Raw genomic sequence first — 24594 nt, forward strand, 5'->3', positions numbered from 1 at the left:
TTTCCCAGTCTCCCCACCCTGCTCCTCACTGGAAATACAAACGAAGAGTCTCCCTGGGAAATACTGAGGGGCAGGAGCCAGCCCTGGCCATCTGGAGGGCTGAAGTCAAGGAGGATGCTCTCCCTCAAGGTGTGACCACCTGCTGGCGTGGGAACGGTCACATTCTTCCACACCACGCTCCCGGGCAGCTCGGCTGCCCCCCAGCAGGAGATGAGGGTGGTCCTTCCCTCAGGACCACCCTGCCCTTCCCGCCACCAGGTGTGGGGACCCATCGCTTTCTCCCCATCTGCCTCAGCCCTTCCCAAGGCAAATCCTGACGCGCCTTCTGCTGTCCCCACCCCAGACCCTGCCAGCTCCGGGGTCAGGTCCTCCACGAAGGACTGGAAACCTGGGGGGGGTCATTCCTGCTGTAAGGGGGTGCAACCCAGACCCGGGGGAGCCATGGAGGTGTGACCACACAAGCAGCTGTGCTCCCCATCGTGTTTAATTCTCACATACACATGTGGGACAAACCCCCTCGCCACCGGGGATGCCAAGGCAGAGCACCCACCGGCTTCACCAAGGCTTTGCCGCGCTGTGCCGGGAAGGTGGGGAGCACCCACGGTGCACGGGAAGTCCGGCGACAGCGGAGAACAGGCGAGTTCAACACAAAGGAAAACCAGGAGAGCCCGGAGTGCTGCCGAGCACGGGGAGCCTGCTGCCACCGCCCCGACGCTGGATCCAGCCGCACCAGCTCCAGGCTGGTGCCAATGCCGTTGCCCAGCCAGGGAGAGTCAGTAGCCTTCATTCGCCCAGGTGATCTCGTAGTCTGGATACTCGGCTTTCAGCTTCTCCGTAGTCACGGCGTGGTCCGCTCGCCCAAAGCCCTGGCAGAAGAGAGAGGGTCCGGAGGAGAGCTGGTGCGATTACGACCCAGGGGAGAGCTGGGTGAACCCCTGGGGAGGCTCAGCACAACCCGAGGCTCCGGCAGACGCCGCTGAGCCCGTGTCTGTGAGAGACCACTCGGCTCCAGCCCCTCCACGGCAGCGGCTCAGTCGCGGGCAGCTCGGCCTGCTCCGGCTGCCAGAGGCCAACGGCACCCGGGCAGGGGCACGGTGCCACCCCGACGCTGGGAAAGCCGGTGTCGGGGTGCAGGCAGAGGGACGCCGAGGGGACACGGCCACTCCCAGCGCCGGTGCCTCCGGCTCCCGAGGGGCGCGGCGCCGGTTGGGCCACGCGCGGCGGGAGCGCTGCGGGGGCTTGTGCCGCCGCCGGGAGGGAGGGAGGGAGGGAGGGAGGGAGGAGCCGCGCCCCCGGCGGGGGTTCCCCCGCCGCCCCCGGCTTACCACCGAGTACCCGTAGACGTGGATCTTCCTCTCCTCGGGGCGGTGGGAGAGGCGGCCGCCCCCCAGGCACTCGCAGACCAGGCCCTGCTGCGCCAGCTCCTCCGCCGTCCGCTCGAACAGGTCGGCTGCGGGGGGAGGGAGCCGTGGGGCGGGGATCCCCCGGGGGGAGGACGAGGACCCGCCGCCGGAGCCGCCGCCGCCGCCGCCCACGGACGGGCCCCCCGCCACGGGGCGGGCCCCTCGCCGGCTCCCGGGGCCCGGCCGCTCCCCCCGGTGCCGCCCCGGGGATGCCGCCCGCCCGGCGCCCCGCGCCCCTCACCGTGGTACTCGGCCCAGCCGTGTCCGCGCACGACGTCCTTCCCAGGCCCGCCGGCCGCGCGCACGCGCACCAGCACGTACTTGAAGACGCCGCCGCCGTCGATCTCCACCTCCGGCACCCGCGAGAGCGCCGCCGCCACCGCCGCCATCGCGCCCGCCCCGCCGCGCGCCCCGCCCCTTCCGCCGCCGCGGCGGCCAATCAGCGCCCGGACCCGCCCCAGGGCCCCGCCCACAGCGGGGGGGGCGGAGCCCGGCCCGGAGCTGGGAGTGCCGGGGGGGGGGCGGTGGCGGCGCCCGGCGCGGGAGCGGGGCCGGGCGGGGCCGAGAGGCGGGGCCGGGGCGGCGGAGAGCGGGGCCGGGGCCGGTGGTGCCGCTGCCCCCCGGTTCTGTCCCCCTCCCACCTTCCCTGACACCCCTTGGGCAGCCCCGGAGCCCCGGCCCCGCCGCCGTCGCTCGCCCCCGCCGCTGCCCCTCTGCCGCCGTTAGACGCCCCCCCGCCGTGCTAGCCCCGGGCAGGCCCCTCACCCTGAGGCCTCTCCCCCCCGGGCCAGGCCTGGCTCCGCGCCCGCGTCAGCACCCAGGGACCTCCCCCCCCCCCCCCGCCCCTGCCCCTTACGGGGTCCCGGGGGTACCTGGGGGGGCCTTAAGGCGCCCTCACAGGGTCCCCCTGCGCCCGAGGACCGCACAGTGACACGCTCTGGACACAGACACTGCAGCAACAGAGACCCTGCGCAGCCCGGGTCCCACACGCCAAGCCCGTGGGGCCACTGCTGCAGGCACTGGGGCCACCAGCAGCACCCGTGGCACCCCGGGCGCTTGGGGGGGCGGGGGGGAGGAGGGCCCCCCCCGCAGGCAGCTGGGTGGGCCAAGGCCGGGGGGGTGCCTGGGGTGCCCCAGCCCTGGCCAAGCACCGCTCACCCCCCGAGGGCTCTGTGGGGTCCTGCCGGGGCGCCGGCTGGGCCCTGTGCCCCACGGCACACCTCGGCCCCCGCTCCCCTCACCCCACGGCCTCCCCCAGCTCACCCCCCCCTGCCGCTCCGGCTGCTGCCCGCCTAGCCGATGCCAGACCCCCGCAGCCCATGGCAGCCCCCCGGCCCTCAGTGCCGCATCCAAGAGGGGGGTTCCCGTCCCTCCGCGATGATGGGGCAACACCTATCTACAAAGGGGGGTGACCCGGGGGTGCCGGGGGGGGGGTCCCCCCCCCCGTTCACATGATGTCATCCAGGAGGTTGGGGCTGGCCACCCAGTCAAGGGTGCGGGGCTCGGAGGCTGCCATGATCATGCACATGAACTGTTTGCCCGTCCTCTTGTCGATGGGGTAGATGGTGGTGGGTGTGAAGCGCTTGTTGCTCTCCACGAAGTCGCAGAGCTGCTCATAGACGGCGGGGAACTCGTGCCGCAGGAAGACGCCACGGATGCGCAGCTCCCGCTGGATGTTGATGAAGCAGACCTCCCGCGCCTTGCGGCCCTCCTCCCCCTCCTTGTCGATGTCCGCCGTGCCAGGCGGCGGTGTCAGGATCAATGTCTCCATGTCCCGCTCCTTCTTCAGGATCTTTTTCTCGGGGCTGGAGGAGGCTAAGGCCACCTTGGCGTATTTCCTGACCGTCGGCACCTGCATCTTTGGTGACGGCCTCTCTGGCACTTTTTGGGTGACAGCCACGGTTACATTCAGGAGGAAACATTCGTCGGGGTCGTACTGGTTGCCCGTCTCCCGCAGCTCCCGGGCGTACTCCCCCAGGTTGTCCGAGTAGCTCTCCAGCTCCCGCAGGGACAGGTAGGTGGGGGACATCAGCAGGCTCTCCAGCCCGAACTGGAGGAAGTTCTCAGCCGAGCCGGCATTGGGGAAGCCCAGAAAGAGGACGCCACGGCCGCGGGAGAGGTAGCCCACCTTGGCGATGCGCGAGAAGGCCTTGTGTACCTCGGCGTTCTCCCGGCAGAACTGCAGGACGTGGCGGCAGACGCTGCCCACGCGCCCGTAGACACAGCTCTCCTTGTGCGTGTCCCAGTCCTCGCGGCGGCAGTGCCGGGAGCAGTAGTAGGTGTAGCAGCTGTGGCACGACTTGAAGTAGAGGCAGGCGTTGAACATGGTCTCCGTGCGCCGGCACTTGGCGTTGGAGCACATCATCATGTCGTCCTCTTCCGCGCTCAGGTCAGGCGAGCAGTTCTCCGGCGACTTCTCGAAGGGGCCGACGGACAGCGGGGCGGGCGGGGGGCGCGGGGCACTGGCACGGGAGCTGGGACCCGGCTGCTCCTTCGTGGGTCGGGGTCCCTCGGGCACGCTGGGGGGGACCCTCCTGCCCTCGCCCCGCCGGGGGGGCCCCGGGGCGCTGCTGCTCAGGAGCTGTTTGAGCTGCTCAGCGAGGCTGTCCCTGTCTCCAGCGCGATGGCCCGGTGCTGGCTTGTAATCGATGACGAGGTCGGTAATGAGCTCATCCAGCTGCTCCAGGCTGCGCTGGCGTCCCGAGCCGCTCTCCCTGGGGACGGGCTGCGGGGCGCAGGGCACGGCGTAGGGACCGTGCTCCCGCCCCGCGTCCAGCATGTCCCAGCTGGCCGAGCGCCTCTCGCTCCTGCCCAGCCCGTCGGCACGGATGTCGTTGTCGGTGATGGTGATCTCTGGTGTGACGTACCAGGAGCGGCCGGGGGGACCGCGGCCGCCGTCGGCGTGCATCCTCTCGAGGATGGAGCTCTCCGAGAGGGACAGGGCGGCGTAGCGCTTGGGCGAGCTCGAGAGGTTGATCACCACTGGCTGCCGGCGCTCCTCGGGGGATAAGGCACGGTGCTGCTCCTGGGCGAGCAGGTTCTCGTAGCTGCGCCCACGTTGCAGGACCTCCTCCCTGCGCGCCGCCGGCGCCAGGATGTTATCCCAGGATTTGGAGTAGTGCTGGCTCTCCCGGCCCAGCCGCGGAGGGGTTACGCCATAGCTGGCGTGCCAGGAGGAGAGCATGGCCTCGCGCCCGGCTGGCTGCGGGGTGAAGCGCGACACCTGCAAGGTCTGGTAGGGCAGCGCGCCCCGCTCGGGGCTGTACCAGTCGCTGAAGTGCAAGGGCTGGGCACTGCGGGGCGGGGGGCACGTCCGTGACAGCACCTCCCGCTCCCGGTACTTCCCGTAGTCCTCGGCGTAGAATACCCTGGCAGAGGAGCCGAGGGCCGGGTACGTCCGGGTGTCCTCGGCGTAGACGGTTTTGACGGGGGTGCCGCGGGGGGCGTAGAAGCGGGGCTCGTCCCCGTAGAAGGCGCGGGCGGGCGCCTCCTGCACCGGATAGCCCCGCGCCTCCTCCACGTACAACGTCCGGGGTGGCACCGTGTGGACGGCGGCTTTGGCCGGGTCCTCACCGTAAAAGTGCTGGGGGATGCTGTGGCGGGCGGGGTAGGGGTAGCTGGCATAGCCAGAGCTGCGGAGGGGCATGGCGGGGCTGGGGCACCGTGCCGGCTCCTCTGCGTAGAAGAACTTGGCGGGGACGCCGGGGGCCGAGAAGGTCATGCAGCCCCTCTCGGGGTACTCCCTGAACTCCCGCGAGGCCGGCACCGGCACCGTCTGGTACGCCAGCACCCGGGGGTCCGCCTCGTAGTACTCGCTGGGGTAGGGCAGGAGCGGGGGGTCCCCGCTGTAGGAGTCGCTGGGGGTGGGCGTGCGGGACGTGGACACCTGCCTGCTCCCGGGCACCGCCAGGCTGCGGGCAGCCCCGGGGGCGCGAGGCCAGCGCGGCGGGTCCTGCCGGGTCTGGGCTGCCCGCAGGCTGCGCGCCGCGTGCACCAGCACCGCCTCGTCCGGCTTGATGTCCACCCGGCACTTGACGTGGGGGCTGGCACCCACCACCTTGGCGCCCGGCCCCGCCTCCTCGAAGCAGTTGCTGCCCAGGCAGAGCGGGGAGATGCGGCTGACGCTGCTGCGCTGCGGCTGCAGCTTGATGGGGTGCACCTCGTTAGCCAGCGCCCGCAGGGGGACCTGGCTTTCGCGGCGAGGCGAAGGCTCAGGGCGGGAGGGCTCCCGCGCCACCCGCAGCGCCTCCCGCCCACGCCGGGCCGGCGGCGGCGACGCCGAGACGGCGATGGGCACCGGGGTGAAGGTGGACTTCACCCGTGGCGCGCTCTTCGAGCGAGCGCGCCGCTTCGCCTCGCTCCTCGGCTGGGGGGCTCTGCCGGCGTAAGGGTCCGGCTTCGGCGGCGCCCGCCTGCCCGGCGGCCCCGGCGTGGGCTCGGGGGTGCCAGGGGGCGGGCAGGGGCGCTCCATGGCCGGGGGGGTGCCCAGCTGCTCGTCCAGCGACTCGAGGAAGTCAAAGCTCCTGCAATGGCGCTTGTTGAAGGGCTGCGTCTCGCGGGACAGGGACGAGGACATGGAGGCGTCACATTGTGCCAGGGGCTGGCAGACGATCAAATCCCCGGGGGCTGCGGTGGCCACCTTTATGTCTTGGTACACCGTAGACACCAGGATGTCAGGTGGGTCCGTTCGTGTCATCTTAAAAGCGACTCTTCTCCTGCCAGCTCCCCTTCAGACAGCCTCAGAGGAAGGCAGCCGGCCCTGCAAGAGAACAGATGAGGCGCCTAAATCCCGGCGGGGACCGCAGGGAGCCGCAACGGCACGGGATAAATCCTCCCAGCGCGGGGCAGGGTTGGGCCACCTTTTCAGAAATGGGGGTTCGGGGGCGTCCCAGCCTCCGCTGCTGCTAATAGTCAGATCCCAACTGGGGGAAGAAGCTGGAAAAAGGTTCGGAATCCAGGGTGCAAACAACGGAGTGGATGGAAGGGCACCCGTGGGTGCAGCGGGCACGGCGGGGCAGCCGGGGAGGGGTGCCAGCTCACTACAGGGAGAGGAGGCCACCGACCGCTGTGCCCCTGTTCCTGGGGTGCCGGACATGGGGACCCTCTTGCGGCATCACGGGAAATGGCAGCTCTGAACAGGGCTGCGGGGACTCAGCCCCGGGGGTTTCCGTGGTGGATGGGGAACGCGTGCCCGGCCCCCCCGCTGTGAGCATCCCAGCGGCCGTGGGGTCTCCTGGGACCACGCGTGCCCACATCCCAGCACCAGCATTGTAGGCAGCGCAGGCAGGAGCATCACGCACGGGTGGGTACCATGAGCACCCATCGTGGCGGCCAGGAAGCCTGCACAGCTCTGGGGGGGGGCAGGAGCCGTACCCCCTCCCTATGGCAGCTGCACCCGCCACGGCCCACAAACGCCCGGGCGGGGTGCCAGTAGTCCCTGTGGCTTGCGGCCACATCGCTCCCTGGGGCTCCTCCAGACTGGCACAGGCGGCAGCGGGGGCTGGCAGAGGGGTGCTGTGGTGGGTGCCCCAACCTCGCCTGCCAGCGGCAGCTGCTCCATTGCTTCCCACGGCTCCGAGCAGGACAGAGCACGGTCCCTCTGCAATAGCCCCGTGCTGGAGGGGCTGTGCTGGCTCAGCGCTCGCTGGCTTTGTCCTCTCCCGCGTCCTGTGGCCGGGACACATCTCCGGGGCTGGAGAGTGAGCGGGATGGCACCCACGGGACACGGGGTCTGGCACCCACTGTGCACCCAGTGCCACGCACCCCACCTGCTCTGGGATGCTGCTGCATGGGGGCCCAGGGTGGGCAGAGTCCCCCAGCTGTGTGACAAGGGGGGGGACATCTGCACAAGCCCCCGGAGTGACCGGAGGAGCAGACGAGGTGGTTTGCCCGCAGGATGTGGTGGGTTGTAGCACTGATCTTCGCCGACAGCCCAGCGAGAGCCGGCTGCAGGCTGCTGTGGGCACCATGCGGACGTACAACCGGCTCTGCCCACGGCAAGGACACCCGCCCGGCTTTCATGCTCTTCACATCCTATGAGGGTTTTGGGTTTTTGGCCACCTGGCCAAGGGGCCCGGGAGCGCAGGTGGGTGCCAACTGCTCCATGGAACAGTAAAGGTGCACGGTAAAGGCCAGCAAAAGGCATTTGGCTTTAAACAGCAGCAGAGGACCACAGGGAATGTGTTGCTGGCAGAAAAGGAACAGACTTTATTAGGCAAGAAGCAGGATCGACTACACAGAGATGGGGGGGCTCGGGTCCCCCCTCATTACCCGGATAAAGCCCTGTCTCCCCGAAGCTGGGGGGGATGGATGCTGGAGCTGAGGTGAAGCCGGAAGGTTGGGGTCCCTGGCAGGGCTGGGGGGCGCAGTGGCCAGGGAGAGCTTGATGGCAGGAGGAGATGGGGGTCCCAGTGCCTCCAGGGCAGGGGCAGGGGGGGGGTTTGCACCCATAGCGGCGGCTCAGCATTGCCCCTGGTGCGTTACAGCGCTTGGGAGCTGGGCCAGATCCGGGAGGGCAGCACCCCACGCCACGGCGATGCCGACAGCGGCGTTAGGGAGCCCATCCCTGTGGTGTCGGGGCGGCTGGTGGGCAGGGAACCGTGGCCCAGGGTCCTACCTGGTCCGGCGGCAGCAGGGAGGGGGTGGATGGGCTGAGCTGGCCGAGGGCCCCGCCACGGCTCCATCCCAGCGCTGCAAAATAAAAAAGGCATGTGAGGGTCCTGGGAAACCCCCAGCCATGGCGGGGGGGGTGGTGCCAGGGCCACGAGGTGTCTTGGGGAGGCATCAGCCACCCCAGGAGCCCCTACAGCCTCGGCCCTGCTGAGCCAAACCGAACCGTAGCCCAGCGAGGCCACCGTGTGCTTCCCCGTGCCCTGGGGACCTGGGCACTGCATCCCACCGGCACCAGCATGTCCCCCACCCACCCCGGCAGCACCCCGCCGCCCGCAGAGCCACACAAGGCCGTGGCGGTGGGGGGACACGGGGACAGCACGATGCCGGCATCCCCAGCGCCGCCTGGGGTTGCCATGGTTTCTCCAAATTATTCCTCCTCTGCGAGGACAGCGTGGGTGCGTGGGGAGGCTGCCGGGGCGGCGGCGCTGCAGGGGGCCGGGGGGAGCCAGGGCTTTGCGGCACCGCAGGGAGAGCAGAGCACCCGCAAAGCCACCAGCACCCTCTGCCCGTTGCGGGGGCAGAGCCGGGATGGCCCCGCTAACGCTGCCGGTGCCTGGTGCCACCACGCTCCTGCAGCCCATGTGCCCCCGACACTGAGTCCCCTCCCCAGGGAGAGGATCTGGCACCCCCTCCATTCTCCTACCCCCGGCTGGTGGGCACCGGGTGCCCCGCTTCACCCCCAGCCCTGCCCGCTCTCGGTGGGGACCGTCTCCCTGCCCAGGGTCTCTGTGCTGTGTCACCCTGGGGATGCTGACACCGGCTGGCAGCGCTTCCAGGGCCGCCGATGCCCACCGAGCTCCCTGCACAGGAGCCACCCCCGGGGGCACATGGCCCCTGGGGACAGAGCCAGCCCCATGCCCACATCCCCACCCCCAGGAGGACCCAGGTGGTTTGTCACAGAGCCCCCCGTGCCCCTGCTGCTGGGCACCACACACGGACACCTCTGCCCAGCCTGTCCCTGGCACAGCAGCTCCTCGCAAGCACACCCACGGCGTCGCTGAGGGGCACCCAGTGGGACCCCCCCCCCACTCCGTGCCATCCCACAGACTTGACCCGGCACCGCTGCAGAGCCTGGTGCCACCCACACACCTCCACCCCACTCAGCACCCAGCCCTGCACCCGCCGATGCCCATGGGACCCTGCCCGCAGCCGGGGACTGCCCTCACCCCCCAGCCCAGCACCCCACGCCACCCGCCACGCTGCTCCCGCCGCGCCGTGTGTGAGCACCCAGCCTCCGGCAGCTCCGGCAGCCCGTGGGAGCAGCACGAGGGTGCTGGGGGCCGGGAGCGACCCCGGGCTGCCGGAGGGGCCCACGGGAGGCTGCCAGGAACTGGGTCGCTGCCTGCACGCGCCACGTGCGGGCTGTGCAGTGGGGCTGTGCAGTGCCCTGCCAGTGCACACCGTGCTGCCCGCAGCACCCTGCCTGCGCGCCGCTCCCCCCCCACCCCCCGCTGCCTGCCCCATGCCCACGGCGAGGGTGCTGCCTGCCTGTTCTGCACCCACCGCCCTGCCAGGGCACTGCCCGCAGCCTGCCCCCACGGTGCCTGCACGCACCGCACCGGGCGCACTGCCCACACACTGCACGCACTGCGCTCAGCACTGCCGCGGAGCTGCCCCACACGCTGCCCTATGCACTGAGCACGCTGCCAGGGCGCTGCCTGACGTGCTGGCAGCTCGCTGTCCCCACGCTGCCTGTCATTGCCCCACGCTGCCTGCACCCACCGCCCTGCCAGTGCCCTGCCCCACAGCCTGCCCACACTGCGCTGAGCACTGCCAGGGCACCGCCAGCTTGCTGCCTGCCCCGCGCACACAGCAAGGGCGCTGCCTGCACACACGGCCCTGCGCACGCTGCCAGTGCGCTGCCCCGTGCACGCTGCCCCCGCGCTGCCTGGGCTTTGCTGCGCACCCTGCCTGCACGCTGCCTGCCCGCACTGCATGGGGCACGCTGCCAGCGCGCTGCCTACACATGCAGTGCGCCGAGCACGCTGCCGCTGCACCACGCCGCGGGCGGCCCGAGGACGCTGCCAGCGCACGCTGCGCTGCACTGAGCTCACTGCCGGCGCGCGGCCCCGCGGACACTGCCAGCGCGCTGCCAGCACCCGCATTGCCCTGAGCACGCTGGCGGCGCCCACATCTGGAAACACGGCCAGGGCAGCGTCTTGCGTGCCCCGTGACCACCATGCTCGTGCAGATGACGTCGGAGGCAGCTCCAGCGCACTGCCACGGGTGCAGTGCCCACACACGCTGCACCATGGGCACTGCCAGCCCACGGCCCTGCGCAGGCCTGCGTGTTCCCTGTGCGTGCCGGGAGGGCTCACGCTGCCCGCGCACTGCCTGTACAGGGAGCTGGTACCCGGCACTGCCCGCAGGGAGGGAACCCACCGCCCCCCCGGCCCCTGCCCCGTGTATGTGGCAAATAGACACCTCCCTCTCTGTGCCACACAGTGCCCTGTGGCTCCATGGCATCGCCCCCCCATGCACATCGCACTGCCCCTCCACACACCCCCTGTCCCCCCCCAGCCCTGTGCCCCTGCCCGTGCCTCCCAGCCTGTGCCCCCCCGGCATCCCCCACATCCCCCCAGCCCCTGCCCTGAGCCCCCCAGGCTTCCTGCACACACGGCTGCTCGGCCACAGCCCCCCCCCCGGGTGCCCCAGCGCCCCTTGCCCTGCCTTCACCCCTGGAGGGGCTCATGCTGCCGGGGGGAGCAGCCTCCCCCAGCCCCAGCCCAGGAGGGTACCCCCAAGTGCTGGCGCCCGGGTGAGGAGGAGCAGCCCCCCCAGGGGCAGCACTGGACGCCCCGATGCCCAGCGCCCCCCGGCACCCCCCCGCGGGGGGCACCCCCAGACAGGCCGGGCCGGGGGCTGGGGGCACCGCGGGTGGGTTTGCGTAGCCCGGGCCGGGTGGGGGGTGCGTGGGGCGGCCCCGGGGGAGGCGGCCGGGGGGAGCAGGGCTGTCCCGGGCGCTGCCGCCGCCACCGCGGCCCGCAGACCCCGGGGCGGCGGCCCCGGGCACCGCCCCCCCTCCTCCCCCCCCCCCGCTGCGCACCGGCACCGGGCGGCACCGGGCCCGCTGGGCCGCGGAGGGCGCTGAGCCCGCCCCGGGGCCGGCATCGCCGGGAAGCGGGGGAAGATGGCCCGGCCCGGGCACTGCGGCGGGATGGGATGGAGGAGAGATGGGATGGGGGACACGGGAGGGATGGGCACACGGGAGGGATGGGGACACGGGAGAGGGATGGGGGACACGGCGCGATGGGGATGGGGGACACGGCGGGGGATGGGGTGCGGTGGCTTGGGATGACTTGGCCCGGGGGCACGGGATGGGAATGGCCCCGGGGGGCCTGGAAGGATGGGATGGGGTGGCACAGGGGGATGGGATGGGGACGGGGATATGGGGTACGGGGGGGTGGAATGGGGGGAGCACGGGGGGATGGGATGGCCCGGGAGGGTCTCGGGGGGATGGGATGGGGATGTGGAACGCGGGGGGATGAGATGGGGGCTCGGGCCGGAGGGGGGATGGGGGGATGTGATGCGATGCGATGCGATGCGATGGGCCGGGGGGGCCGCGGGGGGGTGGCCCGGCCTGGGTGCCCCGGCAGTACGACAGGCCCCTGCCCGGGCCCCCCTTACCTGCTCCGCGCCCGCCGCCCCGGCGGCCCCCCCGCCGCATCCCGCCGCCGCCGCCGCCGCCGCGCTAAGCTCGGGCTGCGGTGGCCATGGCCCGGCCCGGCTCCGCCCGATCCGGCCCGGCCCGACCTGGTTCGGCTCGGCTCGGCTCGGCTCGGCTCGGCTCGGCTCGGCTCGGCCCGACGCTCCACCGCGGCCGCCCGGCTCCGCCGCCGCTTGTTTTCCCATAAATACGGCAGGCGGAGTTACCGCCGGGGCCGGGACCGGGAGCCTCCCACCGGCGCCGCCCCCGGCCCCGGTCCCCATCACCGGTCCCCGGTCCCCGGCCCGGCTGCGCTCGGCCCCGGCCCCCATCCCGCCCCCGCAGCATCCCCCGCCCCACTGCGGGACCCCCCCGGGCAGGGTCCGGGGGACCCCCCGGCGCCCCGTGCCCCTCTCCCGGTGCCACCCCTCGGGGGGCTCCCCCACGCCGAGCCGTGCCATCGCGGGTCCCTGCCCTCGTCCCGGCAGCCCCCCAGTGCCAGGAACCCCCCGGGCCCGTCCCCACTGGCACCACGTCCCGCCTGACCTTGGCACATGGCGGCCCTGCCCGCCCGTGGCCAACTGGGCAGCGAAATCCCCCGATAAGCTCCTCCGCGGAGTGGCCTGGTTTTCCCAGAAGCGCCGGGGCCGTCTCTGCCTGCGGCGGCCGGAGCCCCGCGGGGGGATGCTCAGCGACGCAACGGGCAACGTGCCGAGACGGGCAAAGGCGGCGTCTGATGGCTCTTGGCACATGATGCCAACACCGGAGCTCTGCCTCAGTTTCCCCATCTCCGACCTCCTCTAGCCAGTCTCTGCTGCCCACAGCACCAAAAGGCACCACCAGGGCCAAGGGTCCCGGCACCCCACCAAGGGGTCTTGGGTGCCGGGGACCCACCAGGAGCTCCCGCGGCTCCGAGCCCAGAGCTGAGATCTGCTGCCCTCCGTGTGTCTGCACGGCGGGCATGTACTGGGATTTGCTTGGTTTCAAAACCCTCCATAGCCAAGACCCTGCCCTCCCTCCGCTGTGGCACCGGGAGCGTCCTTCCACAGTCTCCCGTGTCTGCACTGGGCAGAGGAGCTCCGGGGGGAGCCGGGGGGCTGCAGCTCGCTGGTGTTGCCGCGACTCCCGCAGGAACGCAGCCCGAGCTGACGCATTTTGCCCCCAAATGCCCCCTGTGCTCCCAGGGATGCTTTGGGCACCGCTGAGCCCACTGGGGCCAGAAGCACCTGCTGGGACTGGGCTGAGCCCCACGAACTCATTGCACAGATGAGCGGGATGTGATGGCTGCGGCGGGGGGAGACAGGGAGCAGGGTTGGCGTGTCCCTGCTGCACAGACAGGGCCAAGCGTCCCCCCCCCAGGCCCTGGGGCCCCGCTCAGCCGGTCCCGCCGTCCCCACGGGGCTTCTATTTTCCTCCCTGCAGGACGTAGTGCTTGGGCTGCCAGTTTGGCCGCTCCCGCAGCCCCCGGCTTCCTGCCCCTGCGGCCCCTGCAGCCCCCGCGGCCACCACCGCACTGTTCCATCTGCTCCCTGCCTGCTGCCGGCCCCGGGCCAGCCAGCAGTGTGCCAGAGCTGAGCACTGACAAGACTCGTGACATACTGGCTGATGCACGCGGGAGCGCGGGGCAGGCCAGCTCGCTGCCCGGGGGGGTGTCAGGGCCCAGCGTCCTCCGTGGGTGCAGTCACCCATGGGACGCAGCAGCCCAGGGAACGCGCGGCGTCCCGGAGTGGCGGGTGCTGCTGCCAGGTGGGCACAGAGATGTCCTCCCCGAGGGCTTCCCCCTCGGTGCCACCCTCTGCCCACGCAGCCGTGGCCCTGGGTGGCAGTTGTATAGACTGAGGTCACCCACCCAGAGCTCCGCGCTTTGGGGTGGCCACGAGGGCTTGGTTGCCTGAGAGCAGGGGACAAGTGGGTTGGACTGTGTCCCGTGAGCCCCGCGGCGAGGGGTGGGGGGACCATCTGCTCCCCCCATGCGGCTGCTATTTTAGGCTGGGAAGTGCTGAGGGATCCAACTGGACCACGGGCACGTCTCCGCGCCACCGGAGATGGCAGCGCCATGGCACGTGCTGGGGGTCTGGACACTGGGGCTGTGGGCAGGACACCTCCTCCTCCTGCTCCTCCTCCTCCTCCTCTTCCTCCCCGAGCCAGGGACAGCCTGGGGGAGAGGAGAAGGGGAAGATCCCTTGGGAGGAGGAGGGAGCCGGAGGCTGTGTCTGTGCTGGCCCGTCAGCGCTCGCTGGGAGGCAGGCGCAGGGGCTCTGGCAGCCGCCGACACCTTTCCCCGAGCACCAACCGGCTGTTGGCTGGGCAGTGGCACCCCCGGGCACCCGGTCTGGGACACCCAGGGAGCCCGGCCCCACGGGCACGGATGAGCCCCGGGGTGGCCCTTGGACGGGGTGGGGGGGCTGCACCCTGGCTTTGCGCCCGCTCCCCGCAGGGGTGGCAGCCCCTCGGATGGAGGGGCGCCCTTGGCCAGTGCCGGCAGCGGGGAGGGATGGGACCGTCCCCTACCCCTGCGCAGAGGACGGTGGTGTTGGGTCCCTGCCATGGCCATGCGGGTCTGGGCTTGTCCCCAGCCCAGTTGCCAGGGGCCCCTGTCCTGCCGGCGGGGGACACGTGAGTGGCCAGAGGGGTGACACGAGCCGGAGCTCATTCCCGCAGCCCTGCAAGGAAGACACCAGCCCGGCGCCTGTCCCCAGCAGGAGCAGGTCCCGTCCCCACGTCCTCCCCCCACGGCCTGGCTGCCCTGCTGTGGCTCGCCAGGGGCAGGCACGAGCCGGTGTGGGGCAAACCCCCTCCTCTGCCGGGGCTTCTGCCTCCTCGGTGCTGGGTCCCCCCCAAGCCCAACAGGGAGCGGAGCCGAGCTGTGAGCTGCAGCCCCGTGACTCAGTTTCCCCACCAGCAGCACACTCCTGCCCCGCTCCCTGCCGATGGCGGCTGGGGAGACCCCCCCCCGTGCCACACAAGTGGCTGTAGGTAGCCACAGCCGTTTGCGCTAATCACTCACCGCCTGACGGCGTGCGCAGTGCTGCGGCGTGCCCTAGCTCTGCCTGGGGGGGGACAGGGGTGGGCAGCACAGGCTGGGGCTGAGGGCTTGGTTTGTGCATCTCCCCGTCACCGCACACAGTGTGTCCCCGGTCACGGTGTCTGCGTGCGACAGACTCAGCCCTGCTGTGCCCTGGCCAAGGGAGAAACCGAGGCACAGAGGAACACCGTGCCCACAGGTCACACCGGGGGGCCATGGTGACACTGGACTCTCGGCCAGCCCCAAAGCAGGACAGACCTCAGCTCGGGGGGACGCAGGGGGTCACATCTGTCCCACACAGCCCGCGAGGCTGGGGGCGGGGGGCATCTTGCCCTCCAAGGGCTGGTCCAGCTGGGCAGGACCCAGGGGCCAGTCCCCCTGTTCCCCCCCTCCTGCACCGCCGTACACAGGGTGCTCAGACCCCCCCACTGCCCCGTGAGGCCCGTACCTCCCCCCCCTGCGCAGGGCCATGCGGTCATCGAGATGTCCCCTTGAGGAGAGAGCGGCTGGGACGTCCCGCTGCGCTGGGGTGACCCGCAGGGCTGGGCTGGGCTGGGCTGGCCGCGCTGGGGCTACGCAGAGAGCGGGGAACGCAGGGCCGGAGGACGATGCAGACAGGCAGCGCCTGGGCCACCAGCCGCCCCTGTCCTCGAAGGCCACCACCCCCCCATCCCACCGTGGCCACCATGGAGCTGGGTGCCTCTTTGCCGCCGTTCTGCCGGCGGTGCTGGGGTGACCAAGAGCCGCGCGCTGTCCCCAGCTCTCCCACACGTCCTCACCAGTGCTTCCCTCCCACCAGCGTGTCCCCATGGGTGCCGGGGGGTGGCTGCGGGGTGAGGCGGCAGAGCCAGCCCAGCACCGCCCGGCAGGAAAAGGGAAAAAATCCCGAAGGATTTGGGGCTGGATGGTTTCACCAGCCCCTGCCCGGTCCCGAGCCCCGCTCGTGCCCCACTGGTGAGATTCAACACCCGCCTGGCCCAGGGTATCGCCCCTCCCGAGCACCGGACCCTGGGCCCCCTGGTGCAGCAGAAAGGGGCCACCCAAAGCAGGGTCCCCCCACATGTGCCCCGGGACACTGACACTCCCCCCCCAAAACCTGCTGGGCCAAGGGCTCTCCCGGCCCCGGCTCCGCTGTCACTCTGGGAGCGGGGACTCGCTGAGCCAGAGCAGCGTGGCAAGGGACAGGGGAGGCCGGTGGGGACCACGCAGACATGGGTGGAGGATGACAGCTCTGGCTGTGCCAGTACGGGCCAGTTTCGAAGCTAGAAAGACCTTTCTGGGCATTTGGCAAAGGCCAGGAGAGGCAGAGCCTCACCGGGGAAGCAGGTACGGGCAGGAGGAGGCAGGCAGCGAGGGAAGACTCCAATAAGGCGGTTCCCAAGATTCCCCCGGCCCCAGATGGGCAGCGGGACCGGGGAACCCCAGCACAGCCCACTGCCAGGGAGCAAACGGCCGATTCCTCAGAGGAGCTCAGAAAGCAACCGGGGAAAACCAATTTGAAGGATGTTAAACACAAAGCAACGCTGCCCACCCCTGCCGCGCGCGCTGGGCTCATCACTGAGCCAGGGCGAGGTGGCACAGCCTCCCGCAGGCGGATGCGCCTCGCGCTGAAGCTGCAAACCCGTTTGCTCATCCCGATGGATTGGGTGGCCCGGCCGGTGACAGTCACGCTCCAGGACCTGCTCAGCAAGAGACAACAGGCTGGCAGATGCCAAGCAGCTGGCAGGTCCCGAAAATGCCCAGCATGGGGAGACGGGGGCCAAGCCACCCCACCACGGGATGCCCCGGCAAGCCCAGGGGACGGGGCAGGCTAGTCCTGCCCTGGGGGTACTCTGGGGTGGCGCACGTGTGACGGGACAGATCCCCACTGCCAGCTCAGGACCTGCTGCCGCACGGCACGGAGATTCCCATGTTGGTTTTGTTGGCGAAGGGCTGGGCGGCCCCGACGGCACGGCAGCGAGTCGAGGGAGGCGAGCAGCCCCGGTGCGGGCTGGGCAGCTCAGCACGGGGACGCGATGGGAAGCGACAGCGCGGTGCAGGCCGTCGGCAGCCTGTCCTCGGGGCCACCCGTGAGACGGAGCCCGGCGTCAGGGCGATTGCACCCGCGGGGTGACGGCTCGGCGAGAAACGGGGCTGGGGTACGACTCGAGTCGAGCGTGAGCAGCTCTGGTGGGGGCAGGCGAGGAGACGGCTTCTGGGTCTCGCTCGGCTTCCCGGACGCAGCAGAGTCATCGGCACGACCCCGCTGTGCAGCTGCAGGAGCGGGACGGGTTTCCGTACTGAGCATCGAGAGGCGATGCAGGATCTGTACCGTGCCACCCTTTGCCAGGCGGGCAGGGGGCTGCCAGCCCCCGGGCTCAGCGCGTGACTCCCCACGGCTGCTGCAGTCACCGAAGCAGAGTTTACCACAGTGAGGGCTCCAGCGCCGGGGGAACGGCACGAAGCATCCCACAATGGGGGTGGAGGGGCTGTGGCACCCACTTACGGCCACCCTACGGGAAATGGGGGTGATGGGCACCCAGTGCCTCGCCACGCCCCCAGGGGGGAGAGCCCATCTGGGGACCTGCGTGTGACACGGATGGCACCGTGAAGGTGTCAGGGATGCTGCGCGACGCCCCACTCCCTCCCAGGCTGCTGAATTTACAGAAGGGATTAATATTTGATACCTTCCCTTCGCCCCGGGCTCATCATTCCCCAGTTGCCGTCCTCACCGCGTGGGCAGCCGGGGCGGGCGGTGGGCTGCGTTGGGGAACAGAACGTCCAGTGCGGGGCTACCAGAGCGGCTTCGGGGTGGCCGGAGCCGGGGGCTGGCAGCCTTCGCACCCTCTCCCCTGCCCACGGGAAAGGGAGGAGATGGGGACGGCACAGGCAGGTCGGGGGGGCAGGACAGTGGATGGGCACGGGGGAGACCTCTCCCCTCGCCACCCCAGTGCAGGCAGCACCACTGCAAGCTGCGGCGAAATCCCCCGTTTCCAAGGCAACGTGGGGATCCCACAGCTGGGAGCAGGCAGGATGCTCGCTGCTGCTCTGCCCGCCCCGCTCGCTTGCCCCTCGCTGCTGCCCGCCGGCCACCCCGCAGCTGGGGGCGACGCTCGCATTTCCCCGAGCGAGGAGCAGCCGAGCTGGCTGGCGTCAGCGTGACGCCCGGCTGGGTGCAGGGGGGCTCTCCCCTCCTGCCCCCTTCTCTCCTCCTCTTTCTCTCGCATCGCCTCCCTTCCCCCAGCTCGGGAACAAGGGAGAGCCAGGCCCCGCTGCCCGCTTCAGGGGCTGGGGAGGGAGCCGGAGCCTGCCCCGCTGCCCCCGACGGCTTCGGTGGCAGAAGAGGGTGTGCGTGAAGCCTGTAAAACAGCTGCTGGTTGAGGGTCCCTGTCTGTAAAGAGGGTCGTAAACCCCACGTTCCCGTCTGCCTCCTTGGGAACGACGGGTTGGTCCCCAAAGGCTGGCAGGCAACGAGTCTTGAGCCTGATCATGGGCATCCATCTGCTGGCCCTCAGCAGTGCTGGAGGCAAGACGCCACCTGTCTGAGGTGCCCTCTCCCCCCACGGTGCCCATGGGGAGGGGGCTCAGCGATGCCCTGCCGGCGGGATGCAGCCCCGCCGTGCGGTGGGACCTGTGCCCCAGCAGCCCGGGCAGAGCGGCCAGCACCAGCGCTGGGAAGGGCTACCAGGCACCGCTCCAGCCTGCCCGACCAGTGCCACACGCCAGCACCACTCGCTCATGAACCCCCGAAGCCATCAGCCCCCTGCAGCGACGCACGAACTGACCTCCTCGGTGCTGGGCTGGTGACCCCAACACCAGGCAGTGCCCCAGGAGCGGGGCCAGGCGGGGAGCCCACCACCCTGTGCCCTTCCACGGAGCCGTTCGCTGCCAATGGCACAAGAACGGGGTGTTTCTCCTACCAGCTCCGGGGAAAAGCCTGCTCTTTTCCCAGCCTGCTGGCTCCTTCCCGCAGCCAGTCTGCAGACGCCAGCACGGTCTCCATCTGCAGCTGCCACCCAGGCCAAACCTCAGGTGCAGGCAGAGCTACTCCGTGCTGACACCATCCTGGAGCAGGAGAGGCACGTGGGAGAGGAGACGCCAGCATCTCTCAGGTGTCCCCTGCCACTGGGAGACACAGCACCCTCCTCCTCCTCCTCCTCCCCTCATCTCACCTCTGCCGTGACAGAAAGCCCCACCACTGCTTCCCCTCCTTGCTGCCGCCGTAAGGCAGAGCTTGCCAACAAAATTTGGAGCTAACCAGGAGTTTCACAGGTTCGCAGGCTGGCTGGCTGCCCCACAGCAGAGCCGGCTCCAGGCAGAGCACACGTGGCCGCAGGTAACACCTGCTTCAACCCGAAACGGTGCCCTGGTTTCCCACAGGCTACTCTGTGCCTGGACCTGCAGCGTTAGCCCACCGCACCGCGTCTCACCTGACCAAGGTCTGCCTGAGCCTCGGGGACGCGCCGCGTTCCGCCGCGACGGCTCGCTGAAGGAGCCAGGGGATTATTTATTCCCCTTTGCTCGGCAACCTCCCTGCGATGGGGCTGAAAGGTGAAGACTGGATACTCACCGTGAGCCGCCCTGGGGCCAGGAACACCTGGGACATGCCTGAGATGCTGAAGGCTTGTTTGGGAGGCAAACCCACAAGTTAAAAAGGTGCAACCACTTGCCCTGGTATCTGTAAGCAGCAGTCTGAGCCAACGCTGGATTAATTATATTATGCCATGATTGAGACTGTTGCTAGGTTACAGCAACCCGTCCCTAAGCCCATCCTACTGCAGGATTTCCCCAGAATCGCTCGTTTGCGAGCTCCAGGGCATCCCAGGAGGACAGGCAAGCATCGCCGTCTCTCCCAGAAGCAGGACCCTGCAGCGGGGAAGCCACGGGCAGCAGCACACCCATCCCTGCCCCCCGCCTCGCTGCCCTCCCTTCAGCTCTGCCCAGTGCCCGTCGCTGCCCCGATGTTTGTCCGGCCCCGCAGCACCTCCCGGAGCCTGCGGCTGCTCTCAGGGGCTCCTCCAAGAGCACCCGCAAGTTCCCACACTCATTTTGTGTCCTGCTAAAACCCGAGTTTTCATACGACCTTTTCATGTTCACTGCTGGGGGGGAAGGAAGCAAATTCCCACCCCGCGCCTTGGCAAGCCAGGGAAAAACTTGTTATGACCTTACAGGAGCAACAGGAATAGGGTGAAGCTCAATCCCTCACGGGGCAGGACTGCTGCACTCCTTGCGCGCGGCCCTTGCCATAAACGATGGGGAATGACAAAGACCCGGTGCACCGGTGAGCCAGCCTCTGGCTACAAGTCCTCAGCGGGACAGAGCTGTGGGAAAGGCCAGCCCCATCTCAGGGTGCAGCAGGAGATGTATTGTACGGGAATCATTAAGTACCAGCCTGGCATGACCTCATCTGGACTGGCACGGCCACCGAAAGATGAACTGGAAGGGGGCCGGTGCCAAGGAGGGCTGCTAGCCCAGCCGGGGGACAGCCTGTCCAGCACAACAAAGGCAGAGCAGGGATACGAGCCCCGGCCGCACAGGGCTGGGAGCGGGGAGTGGTATTTAAACAACAGTGCTGGCAAAGGAACAAATAAGCATAAACCGGCCAGGAATAAATCTGGATGGCAACGACCAGACCGCTCCAATGACCAATGGACAGCTTCCCGCAGGGAAGCCAGAAACTGAGCTGGTTTGGGGTGGTGGGAGCTGCAAAATCCAGTCAGTCTGTCCTTGCGCTATTTTTCTGCCTGGTATTTTGACAATGGGGTGGAGGGAGCCATCGGCTGGGTATCGAGAGACATGTCCCTTTGGCACAGGCTGTGCCATGCCGGGCTGCGGTATACGGCTCAGCAGCAGCGCTAAGCGGCTTGATTCTCTTGCAGGGATGAGTTTTGTGACAGCCATGAACACAGATTAACATCAGCGAGAGCTTTAGCAAGCAGCGATGGCCACCTGTGCTAAGGAGACTTGGGCCACCAGGAGAAAGGTGCTGTGAACACGCTGCCTTTCCACAGGAGGAATCCGCGAGGAGAGGACGTGCAAGCACAGCGGAGGCAGCTCCAGGCCAGGCGGGTGCAGGTGAGCTGGAAGGTCCCGCTGAAATTGGCTCCTGGCTGGGGAGCCACAGGGATGCCGGCACAGAAGGCGACTGGGAAGCCTGCAGAGATCAAAACGTAAGTCTGCTCTCCGAGTACGACTTCACCCACTTCTTGGCACAGCAGCAGCTGCATCAAGTCACATGCCAGGAGTTGCCAAGAGTGACAGGAGCTGGTAACCGTCACGCTGGATCGTCCCACTCCAGGCACGGGTACAGCAAGGAACACCCTCCCAACAGAGCGGGCACACGTCTCGGGTCAGCAGCACGGCCCTGCTGGTCCTAGCCGGGATGCTACACCTGCTGCCCACAAAGCAGACACGCGACTGCTGCAGATGAGGGATAAATGCCTCGTCCCCTCTCCGGGAGGGCTGCCAGACCAGGCTGATGCTCCAGCGAGCGGAGGCTGCTCCTCAGGCAGCTCTCGCCCCGCACCCCGCGGAGGCTGGCCAGCAGCCGAGCGATCCCGGCGGGAAGACGCAGCAGGCGGGAACAGGGGACCTCGGCGTTACCTCTCATGACTTATCATATACGCTCCGGCTTCAAGCTGGCCCAGCGGGAGCCAAGACGCAACCGCACCATGGCTGTGGGCCCTGCAGATCCCAAGGCAGGGGAGCATGTGCCTCCAGCAGCAGCCCCTGAGGACAGGGCTCCCTTGGCCGCGCTGGCAGGTACAAACGCAGCGACAAATTTGCACTTCTCCCTCCTGCTGCTCTAAACCGACCGCGAGACCTTGTACACGCGCTTTTTATATTTAGCCTATTTGAAAGGCTGGGCATGGGAGAGCCCGGCTCAGACAAGGTCTATTTCTTTCCCCCCTCGCTCACCCTTGCCAGCGCTGGATTACACCTCGTGCTGCGGCCCCGACCAGTTCAGTACTCCCTGAAAAATGGAGAAGTCTAGCTCTAAAAAGCGCCTTTTTCCTGCTCTTCCCTTCCATGCTCCCACTTCACCCACCGGGTGGGATTTCTCTGGCCCTGCTGCCAAAGCCAAAACACGCCACACACCCTCCCGGGGCTCCAGGGTAAGTAAAGAGAGCTCCCGCATCTGCTTTTCTCTTTTAAAGGAGTATTTTGGAACACAATGACTCATCTCGGCTTGTTTTTTGTCTCAGCTCCTTGCACTGACAAGGAACACGAGCCGCAGGGAGTGTAAAGGCTCCCACGGCGGTCAAATCTGGCCCAGGTGAAAGACAAACCAATGCCAACATCAGTGTTTCCAGGGGACCCGCCGCCCGTATGGCCTTCTGCTAGCCACGGGCTGCGCTCGCGAGGAAGCAGAGCTGAATGAAAACGCTGCCTCCCTTACGCTGCGTGGAACAGCTCTCTCAGGACAGACCTCCGTTCTGGGGAAAGAACTCATGGTTTTTACGTTCAACTTTTTTTTTTTTTTTTTCCTTTTTTTAGGTGAACAATTTTTAATTTAGTGCCCCGATCCACGAAGCGTAAGAACGCAGCAGCACAAGGAAGGGGCAAGCGGGACGATGCCCTCCTGCGGAACAGCCCCGGAGTGACATGCAGCTCCCGAGCCCAGGCGGACACGCTTGCGGTGGAGAAGAAGATGTGCAGAGGCAGTTGTACAACAGAGCTTTATAGTCAGAATGAATTGTACCAGGTTTTTTCGATGCAAAAAATGGAACATGACCCAAGATCTTCACAGAACAGAAGCGCTTTCAGGAAGGCAGCCAGCCGAAGCTCCAACACCTGCCTGCCTTCTCGCGAGAGAAGCCTCACACCGGTCGCGTCCCAAGCCACTTTCGCCTCCTCAGACGTGCAAAGTTTGAACTGTCCCATGCAATTTCCCTCCAGTGTCACATGAAATGTAGTAAATGCTCAGAGAAGTAGGCAAATGCTAATGGCAAACAGACCCGAACAACATACTGCTCATGCAGCAAAAAAACCAGTTTGTTTTATAGGGCAACAGTTACAAGTGTATTTTGGGGTCCGGGGGAAAGAAAAAGAAAAACGGAGCAGGGAACTGCCTGCGGTTCTAGACAACTCTGGAGTGAATAACGGCTCAAAAGAACACCTTGCTTTATAGGGTTGTAGAGGGAAACCCCAGTTTGGATTTCATGGTTGACATTTTACAACAAAAAGGGGAGAGGGAGAACAAAACCAAACCTCAAATCAACCTGCAAGCAACAGGGGAATGTAATGCACAGATCCTTGAGGGAGCTTCACCGTCTGAGCTGCCAAAGGGACACCAGAACCAAACCAGAAGGGGGTATGGAGAACTAACAAGCTCCACCAAACACAGGGGCTGCTCCCTCAGACGCAGCGAGTGCAAAGGGCTGGCCTGTAGCACCCATCCGATGGCAACCAAAGCTGCTGAGCAGGCACCAATCCGTGGGTCCACGTTCAAAGCAAAAATTAAAAGGCTTCCCAAACTCATGGGGCAGGAGGAGGCTCTCCACTTGGGCAGGGAAGGGCAGCCCGTTGGCTGCTGGGAGGCTCGGCCCAGGACACGCAGCTGCGGTACGGACAGAAGCTGGAGCAGGAAGGACGCTGTCTGAGCTACAGTGGTCGTCCCCCTCAGCGCAGAGAGGCAGCCCATGTTTTACAGCGTGACTGTAAAATGCCTGAGAAGCAAATGCCTTGCCATGCTAACACTTCCCTGGAGACAGTTCTGAAGCTCTGGATATCTTCATTTCCACATGAGAGTCATGTCCCTGAGAGGTACCGAAGGGAGGGGATTCTAGTATATGCAAATTCAAGGGTGGGAAATGCAGAAAAGCACGGATTTTTCTCTCTTTTTCAGGTTAGCTTTGCACTTTGCATTGTTTTCCCAAACTGCATAGCAGCTTACGTGTAGTGTCTGAGACACTGGGGCCACGGAAATCAATGGGGCTTTATGAATTCCAACAGCAGCACCAGTGAGTGCTAATTAAGCTGCTGTGCAGAAAGGTCCTGTTCAAAGGACTCCAAAATCACACGCACTCTCTCTCCTGGCCCTGCAGCTGCTGTTACAGAGAGCTGTACCATAGCATGATCTGCTTCATTTAAAGCTCATCAACTGCTGGGTGGAGCAATGGCCAATACCACCTTTCTCATTAAAAATATAGGAAGGATAAAAAGTTAAAGACTTGAGACAGGCGAGCACGATGCGTTCATGCGGCATGTTTTGTTGCACTCCTCTTAACAAGACAGGAATTTCAGGTGTGCAGGAGTGGAATATGGCAGGGGCGGAGCAGGAGGCAGGTCCCCTTCGCCTCCCACACCCTGCCGGCGACTGACGGGGCATCTCTGGAAGGCGAAAAACCACCAGCCTGGAAGGGGGCCTGGGAACTGCGCCCTGAACCTTCCCCTTACACTCAAGTACATCTCAGCTGGATTTTCTTTGCGTAACGAACGCACCAGAACAGCACACGCAGATGTAAAGCTTTTTGTTTTGCCGGCTCTGTTTTGAGAGAATATACGGCAAATGGCCAAAGCTTTACACATCTGCACCCGGTCTGGTGTGACTCGTAAGAAAAGATGGAGACAGCCACGACAGAAGAGTCCACTGCGCGTACATGCAGCCAGCCTACAGCTCCTCATAGTCCCCACCTCCTCGCGGCTTGCTCGTGCTGGCTCCTCCTCCTCCAAGAAAAGCCTCAAGTTCATCTATCTCACTGTTTTTCTCCTTGCTCTTCTTTTTCTTTTTCTTTTTCTCCTCTTTGCTCTCCTCCTTCTCTTTGCTCTTCTTGTGTTTGCTCTTCTTTTTCACAGACTTCTCCTCTTCCTGCAAAATGAGAAAATGTGGATTAGTAAATCCTCTGAGCAAGCCAATAACCCAGCAT

At 67.3% G+C, this 24594-nt stretch overlaps 3 protein-coding genes across 7 annotated transcripts in view; all 3 read right to left on the reverse strand.

Annotated features, from left to right (window-relative positions):
• Window positions 1-466: 466 nt before the first annotated feature.
• Window positions 467-2647, reverse strand: PHPT1 (phosphohistidine phosphatase 1). 3 transcript variants are annotated; one of them, XM_074608771.1, is made up of 3 exons: window positions 1725-2645; window positions 1326-1450; window positions 467-866 (listed from the first exon to the last, which is right to left on the reverse strand). In XM_074608771.1, exons 1-3 carry the CDS (start codon window positions 1790-1792, stop codon window positions 784-786), a joined length of 276 nt encoding a protein of 91 aa, XP_074464872.1. In that variant the 5' UTR covers window positions 1793-2645; the 3' UTR covers window positions 467-783. The 3 variants fall into 3 exon arrangements, with proteins under 3 accessions (XP_074464872.1, XP_074464871.1, XP_074464869.1); XM_074608770.1 differs by having other exon boundaries at window positions 1645-2034; XM_074608768.1 differs by having other exon boundaries at window positions 1326-2647.
• Window positions 2648-2676: 29 nt separating this feature from the next.
• On the reverse strand, window positions 2677-19502 carry AJM1 (apical junction component 1 homolog). 3 transcript variants are annotated; one of them, XM_074608766.1, is made up of 3 exons: window positions 19296-19502; window positions 8020-8093; window positions 2677-6162 (listed from the first exon to the last, which is right to left on the reverse strand). In XM_074608766.1, exon 3 carries the CDS (start codon window positions 6097-6099, stop codon window positions 2851-2853), a length of 3249 nt encoding a protein of 1082 aa, XP_074464867.1. In that variant the 5' UTR covers window positions 6100-6162; window positions 8020-8093; window positions 19296-19502; the 3' UTR covers window positions 2677-2850. The 3 variants fall into 3 exon arrangements, with proteins under 3 accessions (XP_074464867.1, XP_074464868.1, XP_074464866.1); XM_074608767.1 differs by lacking the exon at window positions 19296-19502 and adding an exon at window positions 12268-12393; XM_074608765.1 differs by lacking the exon at window positions 19296-19502 and adding an exon at window positions 11703-11920.
• Window positions 19503-22388: 2886 nt separating this feature from the next.
• The window catches only part of RABL6 (RAB, member RAS oncogene family like 6), a 67559-nt gene continuing 65353 nt past the window's right edge, over window positions 22389-24594 (reverse strand). The window contains exon 15 of the mRNA XM_074608260.1: window positions 22389-24536. Coding sequence (XP_074464361.1) covers window positions 24339-24536 — 198 coding nt within the window. The 3' untranslated portion in view covers window positions 22389-24338. The remainder of the gene's footprint in view (window positions 24537-24594) is intronic.

The sequence above is a fragment of the Larus michahellis genome, chromosome 15 (assembly GCF_964199755.1).
Source record: "Larus michahellis chromosome 15, bLarMic1.1, whole genome shotgun sequence".
NCBI lineage: Eukaryota > Metazoa > Chordata > Aves > Charadriiformes > Laridae > Larus > Larus michahellis.